The sequence below is a fragment of the Hetaerina americana genome, unplaced genomic scaffold (assembly GCF_022747635.1).
Source record: "Hetaerina americana unplaced genomic scaffold, ioHetAmer1.1.p SCAF_9, whole genome shotgun sequence".
Classification (NCBI taxonomy): Eukaryota; Metazoa; Arthropoda; class Insecta; order Odonata; family Calopterygidae; genus Hetaerina; species Hetaerina americana.
This window is the reverse complement of record NW_027287538.1, coordinates 46,756,383-46,776,640: the sequence shown is the minus strand read 5'-3', so window position 1 is coordinate 46,776,640 and position 20,258 is coordinate 46,756,383. Positions and strand designations below refer to the sequence as shown.

General features: G+C 41.5%; 1 protein-coding gene across 1 annotated transcript in view; it reads left to right on the top strand.

The window, feature by feature from the left end:
• Positions 1-9,041: 9,041 nt before the first annotated feature.
• The window catches only part of Schip1 (Schwannomin interacting protein 1), a 64,011-nt gene continuing 52,794 nt past the window's right edge, over positions 9,042-20,258 (top strand). The window contains exon 1 of the mRNA XM_071597799.1: positions 9,042-9,122. Coding sequence (XP_071453900.1) covers positions 9,055-9,122 — 68 coding nt within the window. The 5' untranslated portion in view covers positions 9,042-9,054. The remainder of the gene's footprint in view (positions 9,123-20,258) is intronic.

Below are 20,258 nucleotides of genomic sequence, written 5' to 3'. Positions count from 1 at the left end.
TAGCAACCGAATAGGGATTAAGATCCTTAGTTCGCCGCCCTCTTACATGAACTACCATGGTTGGTATTCGAACCCTGACCATCGGGATGGGAAGCCACCAGTACACTTGTGGCACCACACTAACACGATCCCCGCTCACCCTGGAGACTATTCGGCGACTCCGTTACACCACCTGATCGCCACAATTCCCCGTTTCCTGCCGGTTTGAATTTCCTCAAGTTTCTCTGTTCTCCTGCACCCATAGTGTGAGGTGCGGTACCACTCTTGCCGTTTGACATCCGGAGGAGGGCGTTCAAATCCGCACGCGACCGGGGCGACGCACTTCGCTTCCCCCTCTAGCCTCTTCCTGGAGATAAAAGAGCTCTTGGCGTTTCGGATCCCGACAAAAGCCGCCAATAAATGTTTCCCCTTGATACTAATCTTATTTCTAGGCGTGCATTTAAGACAAAGTTTACGTTTTCACTCGGCCAAGACGCCATCGAGAACCCTACTCCACCTTCGCCGTTGTCGGGGGAACGCGCGCGATGATATTAATAGCGTCTCTAAAGAGGCAGCTCGCTTTCGGGAAAGGGCGGCTAGGTTTACCTGCCCAACAGGGAGGGGGGGGGTGTACACTGGGATCTCTCTCCCTCTCTCTCGGAGCCGTCACACGTGCATGGCCTAGGGTTATCCTCCGATTAAAGAGAGAATCGAAGTGAATTGCAGATTAAATTTATTGCATCAATTGGAAGGATGTCTTTTTAGCGTTGATGTTGAAAATTTATTATTAACCCCATCGTACTTCGGTGGGAGAAATCATGTGTCAATAAAATTAAAGAGCTTAAGTGTAGAACAGATAGATTTAAGATGTCTCATTTTTCACACGAACGATAAGGGATAAGAATAGCATTCTCCGACCGCTATAGGGTGATAAAGTATTGTATGTCAAGAGTAGTCTGGTGTGTAATCATCCCCTGCAACACACCCTGGTGGTGACTTGCAGGGTATCATGTATGTATGAATGCGAGTTGACAAGGGCAAAGGTTGCCCATTTGAACCCGATTAGTTGGCCCTGACCAGCACTTTGGGTTGTATCCCTTTGGAGGGAGACAAATGCCAGTGATATTCCACTTTCGCGCGCCATGTTCGGCGCACGAGGGCCCGAATGTACGTTTTGTGCCACCTGACATTGTCTATCAGGACATGTGGATTTTTAATAATAATAAAAATATGAGAATACAATTCAACTACGCTATATTTATGTACATGGAACACTGCAGATCACCACTACGGTGTGTGGCAGGGGGTGAATAAATACCAGGCATGCGACATCAAAAATTAAGCCTTTTCTTTATTGTTAGTTACCGATAGATCCGTAAAATAATTCGAATTATTGAGATAATTTTAAATAAATACACATCCCTCCCATGGACTACAACCTTGGCGTGGTGGAAGGGCTTGTGCGTTCCGATTACCCCTAGAGCTGTGCTGGCGGGAGTAATAATAATTGCTCCTGGTAGGGTCACCCATGCCAGATACGTCGAAAGTTAGTAGCCAGACCAAAGGTCGTCCACGCAGCGTCTGTTCCTCAGTGAGGCGGCTGCAATGGAGTTTGACCCCAGTGGGGCGGCCAGTAAGTGATGCTCTCACGTTAAAAACAAAATCGACGAAGGCAACGGGAAATCACCTCAGCTATTAATCCCAAGACTTTTATGATGGACAGCATAGAGAATAACAGTCCTGGCAACTACGGGACTCGGCCTAATCGACCGTGTGTTGTGCCCGGCAGTGGGAGAGGTTCTCTTCCGTGGTTGTCATCTCACGAGGGCCGTGCAAAGCAAAACCGACAGCAGTAGGACAGAAGACGCAGAATAAGAAGACCGAAATAGTTAAAATAGGAACTTGGAATGTTAGGAAAATGTTGAGGACAGGAAAATGAGGGAATATAAAGTGAAAGATTTAAAGAGGAAATATACATACGAGGGTCATCCGGAAAGTAGTACCCGTTCGTGCCGCATGAAGTGCTGACGACGCGAGTAGCCGCTGGACGAGGTCAGATAGCTTCAGTGGCTTGTCTGCCTTCTCTGAGCCAAGTTGCGTGACGCTAGCATTGCCTGTGTTGTTTCTGTGATTGTTTACAATGTTTAAAAAAATTGAGAACGCCGCCAGTTGTGAAGTGAGGGCAGTGATTAAATTCCTCAATGCAAGAAACGTTCGCCCATGTGATATTCATCGCCAATTAAAGGAGGTGTATGGAGACAATGTAATGGACGAGTCGTCTGTTCGGCGGTGGTGTCGCAACTTCAACATGGGGAGGGGGAACACACACGACGATGAGCGTTCGGGGAGACCGTCTGTCATTACAGACCAACTGGTGAGCTCAGTTGACGAATTCGTGAGGAACGATCGGCGCGTCACAATTGATGACATCTGTGAGCATTTTCCCAATGTTTCTCGAACAATTGTTCATGAAATTGTTAAACACCATCTGCATTATGCAAAAATTTGTGCAAGATGGGTCCCTCGCGTATCTCAATGAGCTGGCGGCGAAGGACTATGCAGCAGGAATACAGAAACTTGTCACACGTTATGACAAATGCCTTAATTTGCTTGGAGATTATGTTGAGAAGTAGTTTAAAGTATCCTCTTTCAAATAAAATTTTTTATGTTTGTTAATATTTACTTTTGTGTCTTTATTTCACGAACGGGTACTACTTTCCGGATGACCCTCGTATTTTAGGTTTATGCAAGGTGAGATAGAAGGATAGCAAGGATTACTGGAGTGATGGTCATAGAGTAATACACAGCGGAGGGGACGAGAGCCAGCGAGGGGTTGCCATAATATTAAACGAAAAGGTAGGGAGAAGCGTAGTCAGCATAGAACAAGCAACGAGTAGAATATTATTAGTAGAGGTAAAAGCAGAACGGAAAGGAAAGAAGCCACCTAAACACTGCCACTAACTCGTGAAGACTGGATCATCGCCATGGGAAAGACATTCGCTATGGTGTAAAAGTACAAAGGATTAATTGATAGTTTACGAGGTGTGTTCAAGTTCTAAGGCTACTTAATTTTTCCTGACAAAATAACTGGTACCAGAAACTTCTGTCACTTCTCAATATCAATTGTACTTCAATCTCCTGCGGACGTTCGTATTTTTAATAATATCGACGCGATGACTCTGTGGTGGACACGGCAATCCCATCATTCTGTGTGTAAATTGCTGTAGGAAAATAATAGCTAACACCTAACCGCATTAATTTCTCTGAAGGAACTTCCCAACCCTTTCCACTTCTACTTGGTACCCTACAAGACACCGCTATTGTATGTGGCAGGGATTGATTCAGCACCAGGGATGTGACTGAAAAAACTAAATTTTTCTGAATTGTAATCACAATGATACAAATTGTGTAGATCATGATGACTGAGGGTACATGCACTACGGTATTTAGGTGGGATATACTTCTTTACGCTTACTACAGGAGCTGTTAGGGACAAGAGGGACAATGAATCAGATCTGATGGCATAATAACAACGTACTAAACTACTTTCAATGAAAAAAGAAAAAAATTTCCCCTCTAGGGCGATCGGATACGATAAATCCAATCCCTCACCGCTCATGGGAAAAACGACATCTTAAATCCATCCGTTCTACACTTTATCTCTCTAATTTTATGGACTTCAGATCTTCCTACCGTGGTATCTCGATCCCTACTTGAGGTGCTTTGTGGAGGGCACTTTGAGTGAGTACGCCGTCCGTCGGATGGGACGTTAAACTGTGGACCCCTTGGCGCCTTTCGTAAAGAGTAGGCTAATGTCGACGCCGGGTTTCTCTACACCCTTCATCCTTTCCTGTCCATCCCTAAAGGCGCAAATGACCTCAGCTGTCGGTCGCCTCCCCTCAAAACTACTACTACTACGATTGGGTTAATAACACATTTTCAACATCATCGCTAAACAGGCTGTGCAATGTATGCAAGAGATATAATTTGTGATTCATCCTTCTCTCTGTGAGTGATTCCCAGTCTAATTCCTGTAATAATTTTGATACGCTACTAAGTTTATCGCAACATCGTTTTAAAAATATAATTCCTCTACGCTGCACGCGATTTTGTCTGTGCTTGACAACGTCTGTAAATTCTCTAAAGTTTAAGGGTTCATTTCGTGGAAGTAACTAGAATGCATTTCAAATAGTTTTTCTACATAATTTTTTATGAGGTACAACGCGTTTCACCGACTTGCGGCATCATTAGGTGCCAATTTCATTTGAAAACACTACTGGAATATGTACGCTTAGAACTGTGGGTAGGGGGTGGTTATGGATCGGTGGTGAGGAAAGGTGGAGCATTGAAGGTATTGGTTGGAGTTATTTGAGTAATGGAAGAGGTGATTGTGCCGTGTCAATGTCAGGGCATGGGTGTGGATTGGAATTGTAAGGGAAGGGTTGAGGCTATCAGATGCATTGAAAAGTTGGTTTTTGCTTGAGGGTTTCGGGCACAACTTCCCATTACATAGTTTCGTGTTTGGGCCTGCCAAGTGTCTTCTCATCTCGATTTGCTATAGAGCGCCCATTTTTAATCCTTTGTGGAAGATATAAAGTATTTCGCGGGATATATTGCTATTGTGGTTAAATTCTATGAGCTGTTTTGCCAAGAGGGAATTTGAGTTCTACGTTTTGTGTCACCTAGCGTGTTCTTTGGCTCGTGCCTTGAAATTTATCCCTGTCTGACGTACATAAATGTTGCAACTATCGCATTTAAATTCATACATGTTAATTCCTGTTAGTTTTTGCCATTGGCTATGCGTTTTGAGAGAGTAAGTGGTTCAGGTAAAAGGCCGCTTTGGGTGAGGTAAGTAGGTGATTGGAAATATTATTGGAGACATCTCCCAGGAATGGGATCGAGTCTTTCGATTGTGCATACCGCGTGGAGGAAATTCTATTTATGGCCATTGCTTTTTCCTTTTTTCTCAACTAGATTAGGGTTTTACCCATCGCTTGTGGCCATATTAATAGCTGTCATAATTTGTGTATTGGGATTTTTTGGTGGAGAGAGGGGTGTTTAGGAAGCGGTGAATCATTGAGAGGCGGGCCTGCATTTTTGCGAGAAAATTGTTGGGCGGACTCATCGGGAGTTATGTGATCTGAATAGGTGGACTTTCTATAAATTGAAAAAAAGAGATTAAAGAGAACTTTATCTCTTTTCCCTTATTGACAAATCGAGGAAGTTAGTTGTGCCATTGACCTATTCTTTCTACAGGGATGGAATGTGTTTTTACATACGAGTATCTAGCTCCTATACACTGCACGCAATCTAATTCGACAATGAATCCAACTTCACGAGGACCCCATGTGCTTGCAGCATATTCTAAATTAGCCCTGACTAGCGAGGGGAGTATCGTCGTCATAAAAACCAGCCTCATGGACTTGCGAGAAGAAATGCTTCATTGATCATTATAATCGCGGGTTTTTTTAAATGGCGTATTGGAATCAGCAATATTGACTCAACAGTTTTCGGAGTACCTCCAGCCCTGGTCCTTCCTTATCATTCGCTAGTGACAACATCTAATTCTGTGTCATCGGTGGAGTTTATTGCTCACCTGTTTCCGATTGTTCTGTCTATTGATACATACATTAAATAAATATATAATATATATGTATGTATATAATATATATGTGTGTATATATATATATATATATATATATATATATATATATATATATATATATATATATATATATATGTGTGTGTGTGTATAAAACCAAGCAAAAACTATGCGATCTCGAGCGCCTCTCATCCACTTTCCTAGTGTCACCTCAGCACCTTCTCTAACCATTGGGACCACACTGCACATCCTCATTTCTCCATGGCAACCCCGTTACGCTTGCTCTATTTTCGTGGAAATTCTTCACACCCGCGCATTTATAGCGTATCTCCTTTGGGATTACTCCAGTTACTCTTTGTTCTTGCATTCAGTGACGAAATATGAAGCTCACCTCGGATATTTTCAGAGATTTATTCGTCAGTGCGGGCATAAATTCTAAATATGATTCAAGTTTATGAGGTGGTTTCCAACGTTATTCTATGGAACTCGTATTTCCGGCTTTAGGGAAACGAAAATACAGGGGTTAATTTAGAGAAAAATATAATGCAACAATATCAGGGTGTAAAAATAATTCGCCTTGGCCAGGATTCATTAGAGATTAATGATGGAATTTATCAGAGAAAAATATTCTTCGGCGAATTGTTCACGTACGAGAATAATTCATTCTCTACTTGGGTCACCTGAATTTTGGCCAGCAGCAGGTAAAAGGGTGATCCCATTGCATTTTATTCCAAACGTTAAAAATCGAATATATATATATATATATATATATATATATATATATATATATATATATATATATATATATATATATATATCGTCGCGCAAATTGAGCACAACTTGACTTGAAGGTAATATTCCTTATTTACCGTTCGTTCTACCCTGTGGCAAGAACTCATGGTGTACCACGCCCCTACAATCGAAGAAAACTGTAAGCAAGACTCACGTTCGACCGAAATTGTCGCGCTTTTTTCGGTCTTGGCTCGTACTGCGGCTTGCATTGGGATGATTGAGCTTTAGTTTCCTCGTCATAACCATAAACCCATGATTTGTCAACAGTTGTGGTCCTCTGGAGCAAATTTGGGTCGTCGCGGACAGAGTAACACATCATTAGCAATGCTAATGCTTTGCTCTTTTCGGTCCAAAATGAGTAATTTTGTCACGAATTTCGCGGCGACCCCTGTCATGCCCAAATAATTGGTATAAATCGAATGGCACGAGCCAGTCGATATGTTTAGGTCCTCAGCAATTTCTCTAACGGTGATTCGACGATTGGCCAGTACTGTTTTCTTCACTTCATCAATGTTTTCGTCAGTTGTTGACGTGCTCGGGCGTCCGGCACACTCTTCGTCGTTCACATCTTCTCGGTCCTCTGAGAACATTTGTTTACCACCGATAAACGTTTTTCGGTCCAAGGTAGTGTCTCCTTATGCCACAGTCAACATTAGGAATGCGTCCGCAAACTAATTTCGTTTTTCACACAAAATTTGATACAGATTCTTTGATCCATTTTTTGGAACTGGCAAAATTAGAAGACAAGATCGAAGACAAGCCGAAACACGTCCAAGCAAAACAGCTTTCAACACTTAACTGAACATTCAAAACGGCTGAACTTTCCGGCATAAGTGAGAGGCATAAGTACCAACATAACGCCACAAAAATTCGGAAGTCAAATGTACGTAATCCGCGAAAATTCAAAATTCGCAATCCTTTTTGAACAGACCTCGTATATATGTAATATTTGCGAAAAACGTCTCTTTTCAACCATAAGGTTTACAGTTCGATACTAATTGTTTCGCATATAGCCGTTGGTATGAGGATGTCTTCGTTGTAATGTAAAGTTCCCTTTTTGCGAATCCTTAGGAACAGATTGCACACCTCAAAGGGAAAGAGAGTTTTTACTCATTCATGGAAGAAGTACCTTGATTTACCTACGGGCTAGATCTTTGTAAGAATACTTTGTTTTTTGTGACCATGAATGAAATAGGCATCCTCGAACCATATCTCCCGTGAACATGCCTAAGTTCTTTCATTTCCCCGCTTCCCTGCATGACGCCAAGGGGTCACACAATTAAAAGTCTCATTCAACGGACGACACACTTTACGCAGATTGACTTCACTTAAAAGTGCGCCGTCCGTTCTTATTATGGCACCTGAATTAGGAATCAGGACACTTCTAGATAATTCTGACTGCCTTGGGATTCGATCCCGTGTCCTCGTGTGGGAAAGAGGGGAATCCACCAGTACGCTGGCCACCTCACCAACCCGTTGATATCCCAGTTTACTGTTCGTTATAATGTTTGAAAGTCCACGCACCATAAATACGTAGTTCAACAGGGACTGAATTGATTCCCGTAGACCTAATCCCTGTGCGTTTGCTTCCGAATGCAAAAATGGTCACAGGTCGGAGAGAGCGATGCCCACAAAGGTGGGGTCGTCGTCGATGACTTGACCAATCAAGCACCCAGGCCGCAGGTGCCTATGGAAGGTTGCCGGACACGTATACGAGTTTTGCGTAGCGTAATTAGCGAAATATAGGGAGTAACTCAATTTACATTGGAAGAATCTGAACGATATTCGACGGAATTTATTGTAAACTCACGCACTGACCGCGAAGTAACCTCGATACTGGTGGATGGGAGTGGTTCAGTGACTGAAGTTTACTTTTCCTCTACCACATTCATCTCTCCGAGCAAAATCGTCAAGTCGTGTCTGGTACAAATGTGAAATTAACGCACACAATTAACCCCAGGTAGTCAACAGTGACTGCTTGAGTGCATGCTATGAAAAACACTTCGGGATATTCCGCCGATCCGATCCCTGTTGGGCGCAGACTTTTATTTGTGGGCCAAGCAATTCGTCGGGTCCTCAGGGGCGTGATAGAATCGATGGCCGTTGAGAATGTGGTTCTTTCGGGTGCTCTCTCTTCTCCTGCTCTTAACTTCTACATGCTCTTACATAACTCTGCTACCTTTCCAAAGTAACAAAAGATTGCCTGGTCGCAAACGCTTTGGCAGATTGACGGAGGCTGGTAATGAAGTGATAACGGTTTTTCAAATGTGCCACCGTTGTTCTCAACATCCTGCAAAAACTTCCTTTTTATGGATTGTATCGAATTTCCACGACTAGCCTGATTAAGCACCTCAAATTTTGTTTATAAAAAAACTTAAAACTTAAAGGTAGTTACTGTTGTCATTTCTTGTTGCTTGCTGTAATAATTCATTGACAAAGTTGTCTATTTGATTATAGAAATACCGAGCAATGTCCGTGTCCTCAGTGTTTCCTTTGATTCTTGATTGAGCCTTCCTCGATTAATGGCTTTAGTGTGGCATGAACCCTGTCGATTCCAAACCTGCAAGTTCCTCTATCCCTTATCGTCCCCTTCGTCTAGTTGCGAAGGTTATCATGGTGATAACGTGGAGGTGAACCGGGTTCTTTTCTCTATTTTCCATCAGGAGAGAATCAGCGGCGCCATGCGGCTGAAGGAGGAAACTGCGGTGGTGACACGTGCCTCACCGGTCGGCAGGCCCATTGGCCACACGTGAGTGACTTCACTATCACCTTTACCCCCTCGCCACCCTCTCCACGAGCGCCACCCTTGCCAATCACAAACACGCACTATGTATACATGATCCATAAGAATACAAATATGTCTCTGGTATCGCACAACATCTTTCTCAATGCATTGACACCATAATTGGCTACTTTAGTCGTGAACTCAGTTACTTACTAGGCAACCACTTTCCCATTGCTGTAATCAGGTCTGGACTGGGATAATCCCTACAGTTAACCAGGGTTTATGGCTATTTCTAGCCGTACTGAATTTTCAACGATGTCAGATGACTCATAAGCACACAAGGGATGCAAAAGCATGACAAAATACTTTGTATGTTCCGCAGATAATGTATTTAGGTTCGACAAAGTTTCATCGAATAGCCTACACCTCATCATGTACACACTTATTGAACGTTTGGGCTCTGCTAGTTACAGATCGTATTTAGTCACAGCACTCTGTAAACATGGACCGTATTTTGTCCCATGTTCTGCAAAACCCAGTCGTACCTGAATTAAAATATACGAAGTTTTATAACGTTCTTTCAACATGAGCTTCTGAAAATTTGACCTTGATAGCGCAGGATACCTTGAACAAAAAAGGGGTTTGAACGCCTTATCTTACACTGGATGCATTGATATTTTCTTGGCGCAAACGTACACCAGATATAATGCAATTCTAACGCGGGGATTTGCGATATTTCTAGGCCGACTACGACCCTGGTTTTTCAACAGCCCGAGAACTGAAATTTCTCCAGTTGTTCCCTTGTTAGTAGATTAATCTCCCCTTTGGTACTCTTGATAGGGTAGACACTACTTACGGTGGTCGCGCGTGCGTAGTGGAGCAGAGTCCCTGCTATGCTTTTAAGATATCCTGAGGAACGTGGAATGACCTAAGTTATTCGTGGCAGGGCGGTGGGAAATAAGAAATATTCACAGCACGTGACTTTGCCAGGGGCGTATTGACCCCATTTGCCACCCTACGCTATAGTCAATGTCTGCCGCCCCTTAAGGAATTAATTTTCTACATTTTCACGTTAATATAAAGAATGTATCCAATATAATGCGAACCAAATTCAATGTGTCCACTAGGTCCTCGCGCTTAACAACAGGAACTAGCGAAAAAAGGAATAGCGTGATCATTCGCAAGACAATGACTAATGTAAACACAGGATTCGCGCTCCTGGCGGCCTATGGTGGAACCTTTTTTCTAAAAAAGAAAACGCGCGGGATTTTGAATCAATATGTTCGCATAAAAAAAAATTGAAAAAACTGATGAAATAAAAATTCCGGGACTTGTGCCGCCCCCTGGGAGCTGCCGCCTTACGCCATTGCGTAGTTGACGTACTGGTAAATACGCTCCTGGGCTTTACAGGGTTTAGCTGGGACGAAGTTGGATGTGTGTAGCCTCCTATCGGAAGTTCAGTCACTCCCAGGCATCCACTTTGTATACCTCGTGAACCTGAATTCATTGTTGTGAAATGTCTGCTACCGTGATTGATTTTCACGTGGATTCACACATTATGATTTGTAATTTGGGTAAAAATTGACGGATTTGTGAAACGTTTACAGACAAAACAATCAGGTAATCACAAAGATAATTATTACAACAATTGGTTAAGATCTTTTTTAATTCGGAAAATAATAACTGTAGCTTGAAAAGTTCCACATTTGGATCATCGAAAAAACTTCTCCAGGCAACCCTCACGCTCACGAAGTCCCATAATAATACATAAGATAAATCCCCCTGAGGGAAAAGGGTTGCCACTAAGGGCAATCTCTATCGTTTCGTCGTGGGCCTGACGGGTACAGGAGGGACTATGTATAGACCAAGAGGTTATTTCCTTATGAGATACCCGTGGAATGTTGCAGAGTATGTGATAGATGGAAATATGTACCTTAGAAGTTCATCCCATATGTATTAAGCTTTCAATCTCTCGAGTCGCGCCCAAAATCTGTCAGCAGCGGAGTGGTGCTATCAATTCTGATCACGCCCGAAGGGCCAGCACCCAAGATATTTGCAAAAACAAAACCGCCGACTTCGGTCGATCATGAGTGATTCACACTGGCATACTATTCCGTCAAAGTGTGGATAAAAAACCCTGACGACTGCTGCGCATATAATTTATGGCATGTACCTATAGCTTAATTTAGTGCCGTTCTTGCACTCTCAAAAGTATGCTAAATGATCAGATTTTATCTCATCGGCGTGTGAAGTTTTCATTAGACCAAGCGTAGAGAGAATATTCAAATCAATCCTGCTTATGGGCACTGTACAAGGCGATCTCGTCGGTAGACACGAATATCTGTAATTTGATTGCAATCCTTCAGGTTGGTCCTAACGCTTGCGGCATTACCAGACAGGACCTCAGCATCGAAGCCAAAATACTGAACTCTCTTTGGTCTGCAGAAAGTGACTCACTTTTGTCGCTTTCCGAGGAGCGAGTCGACTAGTAATAAATGTACCAGATTAGCAGAGTCTTTGTAAATATTTCTTATTTTTCGACTAATTAAACTTTTTACTTATCACTAAATAAGAGTTTAACATTGTTGTATACTTTTTAATTAATATTGATTTTGCTCCAGTGTTCTTAAATGAGCCCGTGATTTATAATGTAAAAATTCATTGATACGTTAACGTAATGTGCCTATAATCTTTGTGGTGATATTATTGGCTATACAAATTTCCTAGAATTATTTTATTTTCATGTTACCACTGAGACACTCAAACAGTTTTTTTAAATATTTAATTTTAACCCAGTAAATTCAATATACCCTCCAATATGTTAATCCTGAGACAACCAAACAGTTATTTTTTAAAATGTTTAATTATAACTCAGTAAATTAAATATACTCATCAATATGACGAGTCGATTCAATAATATCGCGCCCAACTTTGAGTTTTTGATTGGAGATGCACAGACGTCTGAGAAACCAGTAGCTTGTTGACAAAGCAAATGGAGTAGACATTACTTTTTGTTCGACTATATGTGCTTTCTAAACAGTTTTTCGTAAACTTTTCCCATAGCGCTTTTTAAGTGTGAATAGCGTCTTTTCTATGCTTTGGGTATTCGGCGCTAGTGTCATCTTTTATCGGCTAATGCTACTCACATGTGTGTGTGTCTAAGCTTGTGTTTCACTATGGTAGAGTGCTGTTTCTTCGTCTTTCTTTTTCCTTTCTCTCTAACCCGTCCCCTGACGATTTCCCTGAAGACCACTGAGCAGGTGCAAGTTGAGGAGATTGCACTTACTTTAATATTGTGCAGTTGACTGCCATCATGACATTTATAACTAGATGAAATGTTTGAGTCCTAGGACCTATTTCTTTCAGGGAGTCGATAAGGTTTTCCTGAAATAAGTAAGCTTTTGATCTTATGTATTTAAGGCATTCTGATATCACGGCCAAATTAGTGTGAATATTGTCAAATGACCTCCGGTCAGTAGTCCAACTCTCTACCCCCTGGACTACCTTCCCTTGGAAAAATCACAGGAGTTCCCCAAAATTACACTTCTTTTCCTTGGCACCATTATTCCTTCTTCGTTCACAATTACTTAGTCTTTCATTGATTTTCTGCTATGATAAAATGTCGAAATGAAATCAATTGATCCACTGTTTCCTGGTGTAAGGGGTATCTCTTACACCATACCTTGGGTTTCTATTATCATGGTATATCTTTTAATGCAGGTTTTTGTTGAACAAATAAACAAACCGCCGCTACATTTATAAGCCTCCCCTCTAACGCAACACAATGCTACAACGTATGCGACAATAAATACAATGCAACTATTTCAGAGTGTACAAAATCATTCGCCTTCACCGGGAGTCGAACCCGGATCCCTCGATGTCCGATCCCTCGATGTGACTTCGTTGACAGTTAGTGTCAAGGCATCTTCCGCAGTTTCAAGGATATGTCAAAGGTTAAACACCCGTAGTGTTTCAATTTGGCTTTAACCTTGCGGACTGTGGCGCTTTGCGTACGAATACAAATGCTTGTGACAATTTTTTTATACGGTATTTCGTCACAACATCTTGTTCCTTTAAAGTCCCCAAAGTTTCGGGGTGTAAGAGGACGCATAGATATCTTAACTGGCTAAAGCCATCTGCTGGATCCGGGTTCCGATTCTAGTTAAGGCGAATGATTTTTAAAATCTGAAATTGTTACATTGTAATACACATTTAGCAGGATGACTCCGGGGGATCGAGATGGTGCGGGGGCTAACGTACTGGCTTCCCACCCTGAGGGCGCGGGTTCAAATCCCGGCGGTGTTGAATATTTTTCAGAGGTATCTCGATCCCTACTTGAGGTGCTTTGTGGAGGGCACTTTGAGTGAGTACGCCGTCCGTCGGATGGGACGTTAAACTGCGGACCCCTTGGCGCCTTTCGTAAAGAGTAGGCTAATGCCGACGCCGGGTTTCTCTCCACCCTTCATCCTTTCCTGTCCGTCCCCTATGGCGCAAATGACCTCAGTTGTCGGTCGCCTCCCCTAAATACTACTACTACTAGGATGACTCCGTTAAATGTTACAGCGTCGCGATATTTCCCGCAGTTTCTTGGAATTTTTACAATAAACACTTGTTCGACTCCGCACATACAGTCTACCTCCCTTCATTCCGCCTGACATGCTATCCTATTTCCAATCCTACGTATGCCTATGATATTCTCCCCTTCACCATTCTTCTATTAACCACAGTTATAAATCCGAAGGCCGTTTTGATAGGTGAGAGTAGAGCCCACTTAATACCAAACTCAGCGGCACGTGAATTTCACACATTTCCATTCCTTCTCCTTTCCCTGTTCCGCCCGTGGTTTCCCAGGACGATCTTACACCAGAAAAATCACACAGCTTGTATGAATCTGAGGTTAAGCAGAGGCCTACCCGGCAATCGAACCCGATCCCTCCGATCACTAGACCATCGCTCTACCAACTGGAATAACACGCCTCGCAGTCTTTAACATGTCCCTGCTGATCAAAATGCCCTTCGAACAACATGTTTCCTTTCAATTTCTCTTAAAAATCCTCTCTCCTCCTCTACAATGCCGAGTATTTCCTTATTCTTTTGTTCTTTTTCGACAATTTGACTTTTTATGTATACTTTTTCCACCCTAAGCTCCTTGGCTATGTTTCGAAATATGCAGTATTTGGATACAATGCATAAACGTACTCCCTGCTATTATAATGACTCTTAATTTTCCTCACCGTGTGCTGAAGTTACAAATTCCTCACAAAGTTGAGCTTGAGTCTCGGATTTAAGCACAATAGCACGGATATCTTTTGTTGGATGAATTCCATGTGAGGAACGGTTCTTTAATTTACTAATCCATTTCCCCGTCGACGGCGTCTCAATGTATTTTTGTCTCCCATTGACGGAATGAATGCGGCTGCAGACGAATCCACTTTTTCTATAGATTACCGTTGTGAGCTAAAGATGTTTTCTCTTTTTTTCTCCTGATTTTTTCATCGATTTCTGTTTCTTCCGCGCGACTGGCAACGTCCCCGCTTCCTGAAGGCTTCGATAAATTCTTTTGACGATAGTTGCATTGGTTTAATATGAAGAGTTACTGCTCTCACTCCTGGAGTGTCGAAATCATTGTTGGTGTTGATCGACTTTGAAGACTCCTGATCTATTCTGACTCGTAAATGGCAACCTCCTAGGGCCAAGGTTGCATCTATTTTCGCCGTGACACATCGAGATTGTATTCATCATCTACATCTACACAAATATCTCGCGATCCACCAAAAAAACTATTTTTGAAGTGGTGACCGTAGTGAGTGCTAAATTAGTCGAGGCTAAATTTAGTAATTTACATATAACCCAGATTACATGATTTTACTATATACGGTGGTAATACCCTCTACCTCTTGAATCCGTTTAGTGGTGGCAAATGGATTTGTTTGTCAAAATTGTTTTCTGCAGTCATGTCCCATGCACGGTACCACGTCATCCATGGTATGCCGTGTGGAGAAAAATATTGCTAAACTTTTAAACGAGCGAAACTCCTCGAATTTCCAAGCACACTAGCTCATATCTATTTTGAGAGGTCCACGTTCTATTCTTCATCCTTCCTTGGGATGAACTTCCAAAATGTCCGCATATTCGCGTAATTGTTGGATATGCGATTGGACTCTTCCGTCACTCCTCGCCACGTGGTTTGGTATACAAAGATGGCCGATTGCCAATGTGCCACCCATTCGCCATGTGCTCCTCTGTTTAGTCTTCTGGACGATTGCCAACGTGTCACTATTAGCCACGTGCTTTTTGTTTAATCCCTTGGACGGATGCCAAGAGATAAGCTCGAGCCCCAATCCCCGAATTAGCCGACCTCGTGTTCCTTTTAAAGCCAATCTAGATTGCTGATATACACGCGAATCCACATCTACACACAATGCCTGGAAAGAACCTGTAATAGTGTGTGTTAAAGCAACAGGCATGCATACGCAAATTTTAATTCATTCATGCATGTCTACGTATGTGCGTATTAATCTATATTGCACCCGGGCTAGTGTGTGTGCGATGGGGTGATTACACGCCATGCATGCAACATTGAAAATCAAACTTTTCTTAATTTTTAGTTACGATACTAAATTGCTAAATAATTCATTTCATGTGGATCATGATTCCTCAAGGTTCGTGAACAATAGTATCTAAGATATATATATATATATATATATATATATATATATATATATATATATATATATATATATATATATACACATATATAGGGTGCGACGCTTAAATTCGGACAAATTTCAAATTGAATTTCCCGCCATATATTAGTTCTACTGGAGGTCTCCAATGGCGTTCTTGAAAGATATAGGCATCTAGTAAACAGTCATAACCCCAAAATGGTCGAGGTGTTACGTACAAGAGCGGAGTACAATCGAAGAAGAGCCTCTATCATCGAAAGTGTTCGCGTTGGGTGTTAAATTTCAAAAAAGGTTCGATTCTTCTGATACCCCAGATCAACTGTTAACGATATTGTGACTAAGAAGTCTGGGAAAGGTTTCGTTAACCCAGCGAGGACATCTCATTCGAGGAAACGCGCGCTTGTCCGAATTTAAGCGCCCACCCTGTACTTCTTTACGTGCAGGAGAGGAGATGCTAATTAAAGGAATTTTCTGAGAAGGGATTAAGGAAACAGGGATTTAAAATTTAGAAAAAGCAGGTCAACTGAAACATTATTTTCTCCCGAAATCAAAATATCGTGAACTAAAAGTCCAAGCCGTATCTCGCAGGGTATACCATTTTGGAAACCGTGATGGTTTTTCATTAATAACTACGGGCTATCTACATACCTCATAATCAAACTAACAATTATGCATTTCAATGCAACAACTTCAGAGTGTAAAAATCATTCGCCTTGATCAGGATTCGAACCCGGATCCCTCGATGTCCTCGAAAATTTGAGAGTTTAATAGGGCGCCTCGATAGTTTTACTGGCTAAAGCCCTTGGTCGGGCATCGAGTGATCCGGGTTCGAATCCCAGTCAAGGCGTAAGATATTTACACTCTGAAATTGTTGCATTGAAGTTCATTTTAGCGGATGACTACGTTAAAAAAGTCACTGTCGCGGCACCTCCCGCAGTTTCTTTGGAATTTAACAATTATGTGTTCCATGGTCATGTAATACATGAATTTGAGGGAACTAAGTATATAATTACTCAGTTCTTCCCTCTTTCCACTTTTAAACATATGTGTTACGTTTGCCGTTTTCCAGACACTGGGAGCCTTTTGTACTACAGGGATAAGGGACTTCTTAAATATGATTTCTAGAAACGGCGCATTTTCGACGCTAGTTCTGTAAATACACTAAGAGCGGGTATTTGATCGGGCGCGGAGGATTTATTGCACTTAATATTTTTCAGCAAACGTTCTATTCCAGTATATGAATTTCAATTTTGGGAATCGGTTGGCAGGAACGATTTGGTATGATATCGGAGACATTGATGAAGACGCTTTGAGTGAAGGAATTTGATAAGTTGGCGTTTTCCAAACCGCTGGTTACTCTTTCGCTTCAACCTTTTTTGAGTAAATTTATTGTGAAATTATTTTCCTTAGACTGACAAAGAAACAAAATGCTTTTAGATTCTAGTTTGAATTTTCAGCTTACTCTTCCCTTTGAATTCCCGTCACGCTTTACGAAATTCCTTCCAGGCATTTGCTCTAGGTATCATATAATCATAACTCATTCCTTTTGTCGCTAGAGATATCGGTTCGTATATTTTGCATCTTGGCGTGACATAGTCTTTGACGGCTTAACGATATTCTAACAACCGTGTTATACCAGGAGTGAACCTGTTGACTGCTGACTATGTGAAGTCAAGGAAGTGATCCCCCATCTTTGCCATATTTCTTAAACTCTAAAAATGAACTCTGTAACACGCAGTTAAGCCATTTTAGTCCCAGTGTCGAAACAAGTAAATTTTAATTTCGAGATTCTCATTTATGACCTTCGGAAAACACCATTTACTCTTGAAATGTAATGAAATAATTGATTTTGTAATTCCACACACTTTATTTAAAAAAAACACGACCCATGTTTCGACGTTGAACGTCATCATCAGGTTGATGATGACGTTCAACGTCGAAACCTGGGTCGTGTTTTTTTTAAATAAAGTGTGTGGAATTACAAAGTCAATTATTTCATTACATTTCAATATGTTATGCAAATTCCATAAAGTTACGCCTGGGACAACAAACAATTTACTGCTCTGTGGTCGCAAATTCCTGTAATAGTACCTATATGTAAGATCCTTTCTGGTAATTTCGCTACCAACAAATCAAGAATATTATTGCCTCTATTTGTTGAAGTGACATATTTTTCTGGTTTCAGCAGGCTGATAATACAGTGGCTCACCAGCTTCCAAATATTTCGTAAATCTGAGCCTGTGTTTTGAGTAAGGTGTTGATATTCAGCGACTTTATTTTTTAACTTCGGAGTTACTTTAAGTAAACTATTAACACAGATAATATTTTCTTGTCATTAAGTTTGCTGTAATATTTTATGTGGATTATTTTCTTATTATTATCGACTCCCTTGTGACAATATCCGTCTCATGTAATCTGATTTACGTTAAATGACCGTATGCATATGCATGCATTGACCCTCACTTCATTCAAAGGTGAATTATTTGGCAACGAGGGTTATATAGACCTACTATTCGACCTATATGCAGTTCCACACTTTAATCTAAAAAAGCGCCTGAGTGCTCCAATATTCTACCCGCTCCACACCCAGCGGCTTCAAACGCGTAATGAACCCTTTAGCGGTTCTGTGGGTTTACACACGATTGGATTTCCAGCTGATGGTCTGCGAAGGAAACCTTCATATCCCTTCAGAAATGACGCAACCTCTGATGTATGCCTTCCACTCGGCCCCAAACCAGAGGTCTAGATCAATCCTCGGAGCAAGACTACAAATCGCGAGCGTCGTTTTAACCCTCCCGATGCCTTCAGATTACTTGAAAGAATATGGGAAACAGTAAGAATATTTAAAAACATACGAAACTGACAAGTACATCTTGACTCGTAGTGACATAATTACTGCAGTGGCATCACGCGTGCCTCTCTCCTTTCTGAACCCAAACTAATCATCCCATAAGTAATCATTTGCCCTACTCTCCATCATCCATTTTTTGATTATCCTAAGAACCACTTTAGCTAGGTGAGAAATTATATTTATATGTGTAGTCCTCACATGTTGTAGCCTTTCCCTTTTTGGGATAGGAACTGACACTGATCTCACAAAGTTATCCGGCCAGATTCTTTCCTCTTAAATCCTACGAATCAGTCTATAAAGATTTCCTCCTACCACATTTTCCTAAGCCTTTCAGTAGTTCTGCGGGAATGTTGTTTTACCCTACGGCCTTATTTGATTTTCATTCCCTTAATGTCCTTTCTTCCCTGGTTCGATTCCCGTGACCGACGAAAACTTTTCAACTTAGAAAAAACTTTCTAATGGTTTTTCGGAACGAGAAAACCACACATTAATAGAAAAATAATAATGGTATTTCGGGACAAGGCAACGAGAAAAATAAAGACTTCTAATAAAAAATCTATTCTGAAACCTATGGTGAAAGACACCATGGCATGGCAGTTTCACCATTAGGCCCTGGTGGTGTAGACCGAATGGGTCGGCCCGGCATCAACTGCCACAGCTGCGGGCGAGAGTGAAGCTCACGGTATCGGCCGCTGTACTGCGATATGGAAGGCAACGGGTAGCCACCACATTATTCTCCCTAGAATTAGCAGCCTTGCCTTGAATTCTAATACAGTAGAATGGAAAGAAAGGGGTTGCTGTAAACCAATCCTAGGATTGGAATACTGATGGTGATGAATGTCCTTTCTATCTCAACGTCGACTAAACCTAGGCCTAAGCTATTCTCATCGACGTCATATTTTTTTTCTATGTCTAACTTTGGTGGTCTAATGTTTTACGATACATGTCTTCTACCTCTATGAGTTCTTTTCTGGTTCAGCTAATATACCTGTACCTAATACTTAATACTGTAGCTAATATGCTTCTATCCCTGACTTATCTTTTCTGACGATTTTCCCTCCTTATTTCCTGGCAGGTTTTTAATCCGGCTGTATAGCGTACCAATTTCATCCTCTTTCTGTAAACTTTCCATATCCTCACACTGCGTCTTCCACCACGGTTTTTTTGCTCTTTTTATAATCATCTTCATTTTATTAAACTCTTTTTACTTTAGCTTACCTAAGTCTGTATTTATATTCTTCCATTTCCTTCTCTAATCTCTCTTTCTAATCATCTCGTCCGATGTACTGCTTCTATAGTTCCGTTAGCTGCTTTCGATAACCCTTTTTCCATATGTTCCCATTTTGTTCTATCGTGCCGAATCTCTGTCCTTAATCTCTGTTAAAATGGTTATGATTTTATCTGCAATATCCCCCATCTATCTCTAATACTTGCGGTGTATTCCAATTTGAACCTAACTAAAGCGAAATACCGCCTCTACGTAGGAGCCAAATGCAAGACGCTTCTGGTATAAATCTGCAGTGATGTTTCTAATTTGGAGATATATGCGAAAATAAAATACAGGTGATAAATGAAACTGTCTTATCGTTACAATAAAAACTATGACGAGGAGCGTGTTTAGGA